The sequence below is a fragment of the Pararge aegeria genome, chromosome 5 (assembly GCF_905163445.1).
Source record: "Pararge aegeria chromosome 5, ilParAegt1.1, whole genome shotgun sequence".
NCBI classification, from domain to species: domain Eukaryota; kingdom Metazoa; phylum Arthropoda; class Insecta; order Lepidoptera; family Nymphalidae; genus Pararge; species Pararge aegeria.
This window is the reverse complement of record NC_053184.1, coordinates 19425160-19432910: the sequence shown is the minus strand read 5'-3', so window position 1 is coordinate 19432910 and position 7751 is coordinate 19425160. Positions and strand designations below refer to the sequence as shown.

Sequence of the window (7751 nt, the reverse complement as noted above, 5' to 3'; positions counted from 1 at the left end):
TGAATGTTAAAATGCAAAATGTAAATTGTTGATGTTGGAAAAGAGCAACTGCTGAGTTTCTTGCCGGCTTCTTCTCGGTAGAATCTGCCTTCCGAACCGGTGGTAGAATCACTACAAACAGACAGACTTGACGTTTCAAAAGTGCTTATATTAGGCCTACTTGAAATAAATGAATTTTGAATTTTGAATTTTGAATTTTGATGAATGAACAAGTCTTAAAGTGAACATATGTTCGCATTCATTCTTTACGGGAGCTTTACTTTATATAGTCTGCTTGACAATAGGAAGATCTTCCTTAGAAAGGTGTTAGTGCTCGGAGGCCAAGGTCGTACCATTTATCCTTGGAAGTTGTATATATGGTCATTGTCTGTTATCACTTTGTGATCACTTTGTGGCGCCATCTAGTTTGATAATGTGGAGACAAATTTAAAATCCAGTAATGGTTCAATAGTACTTAGGTGAAATTGTTTATCTTGGTTCTTTAGCGAGTGTTGATGTTTGTAACATCATCATCAGGTCATTCACTGCGCCAATCGGTCGTAAAAAGGGATGGCAAATAAACTCATTCTAAAATAATACTAGGTTTTATATGTGTTGTGTCAATCCTGTTGACAGTGTTTTAAGCCTTAATGAGGTGATTAGGGTCATGCTCGACCACAAAGTTTGTCTTTCAGAAGATTTTTCTTATACGCTGGAAACAGCTGTTAGAGTTGACGAGACGGATACCAATAAAAATAAGTTCTTGCTGTGTGAGACAATTGCAAAGTTGCTGTTGCAATAAAAAGATTACTGGAAGGATCACATTATTTACTAATGTATTTATTATTAATAGTATAATACTTGCAATTGCTTTGTATATATAAATAAATAAATAAATATACTACGGCAATACACACATCGCCATCTAGCCCCAAAGTAAGCGTAGCTTGTGTTATGGGTACTAAGATGACTTATGAATATTTTTATGAATAATATACATAAATACTTAGAATATACATATAAACACCCAGACACTGAAAAACATTCATGCTCATCACATAAACATTTTCCAGTAGTGGGAATCGAACCCACGGCCTTGGGCTCAGAATGCAGGGTCGCTGCAAACTGCGCCAATCGGCCGTCAAGAGCTATAGAGTCGGAAATATAGAGCTTATATATGCGATGGTTTTAAACTTACCATCAGGTGGTTCGTCTACTTGGTACGTAAGTTATAACTATAAAAAGGGCAGTTTTAGTTCATAGTTAATTCTCTTTCAAAAGTATTTTTCACTCATAAGCTTTCCCGGCCGGTTGCGTTCTCGATAGCAAACTCTTTAATTAGTGCTTTCTGTAATAATAGACTTTTTTACAATGCTTTGTCATCCTGACAGATAATTGCACAACGTACTATTTATAATTAAGCTCTTGATGATATACAAATGTAATCCAATGACAAATCTGCTAGTTGTTTTTCTTGATTCTAAAGCAAGCAACATTTAATGTCGTTATCATCATCTTGGTCTACCTATTGCCCACTACGGGTCTTCCTTACAGAATGAGAAGGGCTTAAATGCTGATTGGTAGACTTCACGTTTGTAAACGTTATGGGGATTTCTCAGGCATGCAGGTTGCCTCGCGATGTTTTCCTTCACCGTTAAAGCAAGGGATATTTTAAATTTCCTCAATTGAAAACGCACATAACTCTGAAAAGTGATGCGTGCCGGAGATCGATCTCGGTCACTCTTAAAGGAATACACCCACTGGTCTATTAGCACTTTTGAGCATGAAATGTACTAAAAATGTATTTCAAATACTCTTTTTTGAGTTGAAACCAATTAAACCTGTAACATACAAACAGCCAATAAAAAACTAGCAATGGCAATAAATCAGAGTTATATACTAAATTGAATCAGACGTTTTGTCTAAATATAATTTTGACTTACACCTAAATAAATGCAAAAGGATTATCGGTTTCAAACTCGGGTATAAGTACACTAATTGAAAAGTATGTATATTGAACATTTATTTGATATCATTTAAATAGATATTTTCATCCGTTTCCTCATCCGTAAAAACCTTTTGATCCTTAGAGTTCTTAACAAAATGATCCTCTATACTTTGTAAAGTTTTATTCTTAGTTTCGGGTACATATTTCCCAATCCATATAAAGCAAAAACTTAAAATAAATGCATACATTAAAAATATACCGTGCATTCCTAGATGAAGAATAATATATGGCGCTATTTTAAGTGAAGTAGTGTATGATACACTCATTAAAATAATGTAAAGTGATCCGGCCACCCCTCGATGTCGTAAAGGTATAATTTCGGTTGCAATGCCAAAAGGGATCATAAATAATGCTGTAGAAGAGCATACCATAAATCCCACTAAAGAATACAAACAGAGCAATGAATCAGTAGCTACTATACCTGTTTCTTGTAAGTACAAAATAGTTGAGGAGCATATTAAAAATACTATAGATAACGCACCTCCTATTAAAAGAATAGTTTTGTTGGCAAAATATTTAAGCAAAATAGGGCAACATATATTCCCAATTACAGAAGCCACGTCGATCACAATCATGGCAATAAAAGCTGATTCTTTATTTTCTATAATTTTACCTACTATACGGATAGCGTATACAACTATCAATAAGTTTCCGCTCCAAAAATAACAGGATAGAAGCACGAACATGTGAAAAATTGGTAAGTAAAAATCACGACCGCTTATTTTTTGCCACAATGCTCGCATTAACGGTTTACTGCGTTTTGAGGACTTTGTGGACAACTGAGAGTGCAAAAACTCTCTTTGAGCAATAAAAAGAGCATTTACCTCTGCAAGCGACTGTTTATTTTTGCCTCGTAACCATATAAAGGAGTTTCTGCTTTCGTCAAATCTACCTTTATAGGCCAACCAGGCTGGCGATTCCGGCCAAATACAACTGGAAATTAAGGCCAATCCGATCGGAAAGCACATAAGTAGACTTATGGTCTTCCAGTGAATGAAGTTTCCAGCTGTATGGACGACTAGTATGACAACTGTTTGTATGATTCCGTACGAAACTATTGATATGTTTCTAATTTTAGGTTCAACCATTTCACTGATAATAACCATGCTCACCACGAGTAATATTTTAATACCTGCACCTTGAAATACTTCAGCGATGATCACAGTACCGGAACTATTCGCGAAGCAAAGGATGATCCAGCCGATCAAGACGGAGAGGCCGCTGCAACGGAATCCAATTTTTCTACCCCAGCATTGCATCATGAATGGTATAATTATACTCGGGATACCGGCAAAACCGTGAACTGAAGCTAAAACAAAAACAAAAAAAAAAAGGTTTTTTTTCTAAAAAACAACGGTAATAAAAAATCCTCCACACATACTTTACGACTAATATTGTAAAGGGTTGTACCACATTGGGCCAGCGTGGTGGACTACGCCCTTAACCCCTCCTCATTGTGGGAAAAGAATCGTGATATGATGATGATTGTGATTGTAAAAAGGACTCTTTAAAGTATCCCAGTAATCGCCGACCAGGAGTTGAGTCCTGTCTATCTAAACCTAATCTAAACTCCACTAAAGGAGATACAGTCTTTTAGCGGTAAATATAGCGAGGACACTGGCAAAATTTCCTCTACGTAAATTAAGTCACCTGTACACGTAATATACCTACTATATAATATGCAGAAGACGATATAAAAAGCTAAAAAACACACCATAGCTTAAAAATCTAGATATATCATAACTTATGTCATTAGATATGTTATCAGTATTATCAGCCCCAAAAAAAATTTGGTAAATTGATGCTGAAGAAGGAGCGGACTCATAAGGGAAAAAGACGGCCAACCCTCGTCCAAGGGTCCAATAAAAATCTCAATAAGGCCTTTGAATTATATTCATACCAAGACAAAAAAAATTCAGTATGTAAGAGCCAGTTTGAAGTTAAACGCTTCGAGACAAGTATGGTACACCACACATATGCAATATTATTATATTGCCCAATACTCAGATTATTCTCAATAATTTTACTTGTAAACACTTGCTCATCGCTAAGGACCAGGTTATATAAGGTGTGTGGCTTTCGCTTAAGTCGTTAGGGTGCCGGTTCCATTTATTTGGTCTGACCACAAGGTCAAAGATTTGCCTCACCCCCTTTCTACATTATTTCCAAATTGAGTATACTAAACATATCTTGCCTTTACTGTATGCCGTGTGGTGACGGCAAATCAGAATACAGTTGTTATTACCATAACTCTTTCCGCGGGTGTCGTACGAGGCGACTAAGGGCTATGACCTCCTTGGAGGTCCCGGGTTCGGTTTCGGGCGGGGGCAATTTGGGAATTTATAGTTTCTGAATTTTCTCTGGTTTTGTGAGAGGCTTCGGCCGCGGCTAGTTACCGCCCTATGACAAAGACGTACCACTAAGCGGTTTATCATTCCGGCGTGATGTCGCGTGGAAACCGATTAGAGGTATATATAACTGTTATACTCCCTAACAGGTTAGGCCGCTACCATCTTAGATTGCATCATCATTTACCACAAAGAGATTGCCGTTAAGGGCTAACTTGTAGAGGAATGAAAAAAATGTAATAATAATAACAGAGAACGGACTTAAGCATCATCTGTGCTACTACTACCATCTATTGTAATCACCAACCCGTCTGGCCAGCGTGGTGATTATGGGCGGACATTATAATAATAAAAGCGCATGTGGCGGCTTAATGAAGTTAGCATAGTTCCCATAGTATTATCCACTACAGGTGTCATTCCCAAACAACTTCAAATTCCGGTAAATTGAGTAAGCTGAGTGACTGCACTCAGCTTACTCAATTTACCGGAATTCACCTACATATCTCTCCAAAAAGCTGTAATCCTGAACACTCGCAGGATAGTCCGTAAATTCTTACAGGGTAGTGAAGAGCCTACACATCGAACTGGTGAACCCACGCACAATCACAATAACGTCCACACCTTCTACACAGACATGACATTTCCCTCAAACACAATCCTACACACATACAAACCCACAACCTTAAGTATTAACTTAATTAATTATTAAGTTGTTTTTTTTTCTTTTTGACTCTGGGTGTGTACTTGGCTTAGGTCCGTGCACACCTGAAATACCAGCTGTTGGCTGAGACACTAAAGTGTACACAGATAATAATAATAATAAAAATAAATATACTACGACAATACACACATCGCCATCTAGCCCCAAAGTAAGCGTAGCTTGTGTTATGGGTACTAAATAGCTGTTGAATATTTTTATGAATATAATACATAAATACTTATAATATACATATAAACACCCAGACACTGAAAAACATTCATGCTCACAAACATTTTCCAGTTGTGGGAATTGAACCCACGGCCTTGGAGTCAGAAAGCAGGGTCGCTGCAAACTGCGCCAATCGGCCGTCAAAACCATTGCCGTTGGGAGAGGCCTTTAGTACAGCAGTGCACTGTTTAGGATTTTGATGAAACATACCATGGTCAATGATGCAAGATATGAAATGATAAGAATAACACCAAATAATTACCGATCCACGTTTCAGTTTCCAGGTCAATTTCTATAAGACTATCATTTTTTTTTAATTGTTCCACCAAAACGCTGGGCAGTCCCAATATACCTCCTGTGGACGCTGCTCCTAGTAGTATCGAACTCACAACGAATAACTGAAAATGGCAATTACAAAAATTTTAAAATTATCTTTGTATCTATCTTTATGCCGACGGCAGATTGGCGCAGTTTGCAGCGAACCTGCTTTCTGAGTCAAAGGACGTGGTTTCGATACCCACTACTGGAAAATGTTTGTATGATGAACATGAATGTGTTTCAGTGTCTGGGTGTTTATATTTATATAATAAGTATTTATGTATATTATACATAAAAATATTCATCAGTCATCTTAGTACCCATAACACAAGCTACGCTTACTTTGGGGCTCGATGGCGGTGTGTGCATTGTCGTAGTATTTTTATTTTTATTTATTTATTTATTTAGGACTCCGCACAACGCACCTCGAACTTTTCTAAGTAATGTGCGTTTTAAGTAATTCAATATTAAGCTGTGATATTGCAGTGGGCAGGAGCTCGACAACACTTAGGGGGGGTCGAGCTCGAAACCTGCATGCCTGAGAGTTCTACATATTGTTCTCAAAGATATGTGGAGTCCACCAATCCGCACTGAGCCAGCGTGGTGGATTATAGCCTTAACTACTACTCATTGAAAGGACATGCATGCCCGAGAGTTCTCCATAATGTTCTCTTCTTATATATGATGCCATGACTGACTGCGTACACGTCACAAATTTGTAACGCATCCTCATGACTAAGGTTATTAGCACATACATTGCCAATCCAGCACACAAAATGCCTTCATAACATGCGTTCTGCTCAGTTCAACAATTAGGTCATTCACATAAAGGCTAAAGAGGATTGACGTAGTTGGACCTTCTCAACGTACACCGCACTTCTAGCCTATAATTGTGGGCAACAAAATACCCCATGTAACTTAGTTTCTTTGGTTTAAATACAAAAATCTCAGTAATCCTCATTTGTTCATAAATTTTCTTTAGTTTTTCCTTTGAACATCGTACGACATAATGTCAAATGCCTTTGAGAGATCCAAAAATCAGTTTAATAGTTTCTAAGTTTATCGATTACAAACAAACACAAACAAATCTATCCTCTTCATAGCATTAGTATGGTTATTTAAATACCTAGTACCTACCAAGATGACCGAGCTTTGCACGTTTTTTTTTTGGAATGACTAACTAAAATAAAACCTATGTACCAAAATAACACTAAATAAAATCTAAAACGTCTTTGAAACGCAAAGTGCCAAAGATGCTGGCAGCATTGCCCTTTTAGATGGCCAAACTAATTATTTGGCCAAGGTAACTGACCGCTCTAGGACCACCAGTAGACTCAAAAACTCTTTTGAGAATTATTTAAAATAATAAATTATGTACCTGACGTAGAAACGGGATATTCATTGTAATCGTGTATTCATTCAAACTCCATTCAGTCCAGGAGTAGCATTTTAATACAGAAAAATGTTAAATTAGTAGAAATCGTCGCAATGTTACTTAGAAGTTAAACGTAACGACACTTTAAACAACCAGAAGTATCAAATGAACTGTTTAATATTCACGTTAATTTCGATAAGGCCAGTTGGTATTAAGGCGATAAATACGTTAACGACCATATGTATGAACTGAGTCGCACAAGAGGTAGTTATCAGTTTAACTTACTCGTTTTTTATGGATTTCAGTTCATGTCTCCCTCGAATTTGAAGTTATCCGTATTGATGTTATAAATGCGAAAATGTATTCGTTTGTTTTTCCAGACTTAACAACCTAACTAAGCAACCAACGTGCGTCGGATAACTTTGAATTCCAACGACATATTTGTCAGATATTGCCTGTTTGAAAGTGAACTTGATATTCTTCAGCGCCTAAAATTGCAAATTCCATGCCTAAGGAATGTGGTCAACAAAGGTTGACCTATGTTGACCACATTCATTCCAGTCAAAGTTGCGAGTCATCGCAATCTGGTGGTGGTATAAACATCAGTTAGTGCATGAATCGAATTCAGTTTCGTCACTAGCTGTGATCGAGATTTGAGAGATTTGCTCGATCGCAATCGAGGGGTCCGATGTAGTCCCCATAAAGTTTCAGTGAGCGACGAAGAGGAATATGTTAGGAGTATCTCTACGTGATTAAATCAGAAATGATGAGATCCGTAGAAGAAATAGAGTGACG

General features: G+C 37.2%; 1 protein-coding gene across 1 annotated transcript; it reads right to left on the bottom strand.

Annotated features, from left to right (window-relative positions):
* Positions 1–2001: 2001 nt before the first annotated feature.
* Positions 2002–6983, bottom strand: LOC120623604 (facilitated trehalose transporter Tret1-like). Its single transcript, XM_039889666.1, has 3 exons — positions 6960–6983; positions 5526–5661; positions 2002–3296 (listed from the first exon to the last, which is right to left on the bottom strand). Exons 1-3 carry the CDS (start codon positions 6981–6983, stop codon positions 2002–2004), a joined length of 1455 nt encoding a protein of 484 aa, XP_039745600.1.
* Between the last annotated feature and the right edge of the window lie 768 nt (positions 6984–7751).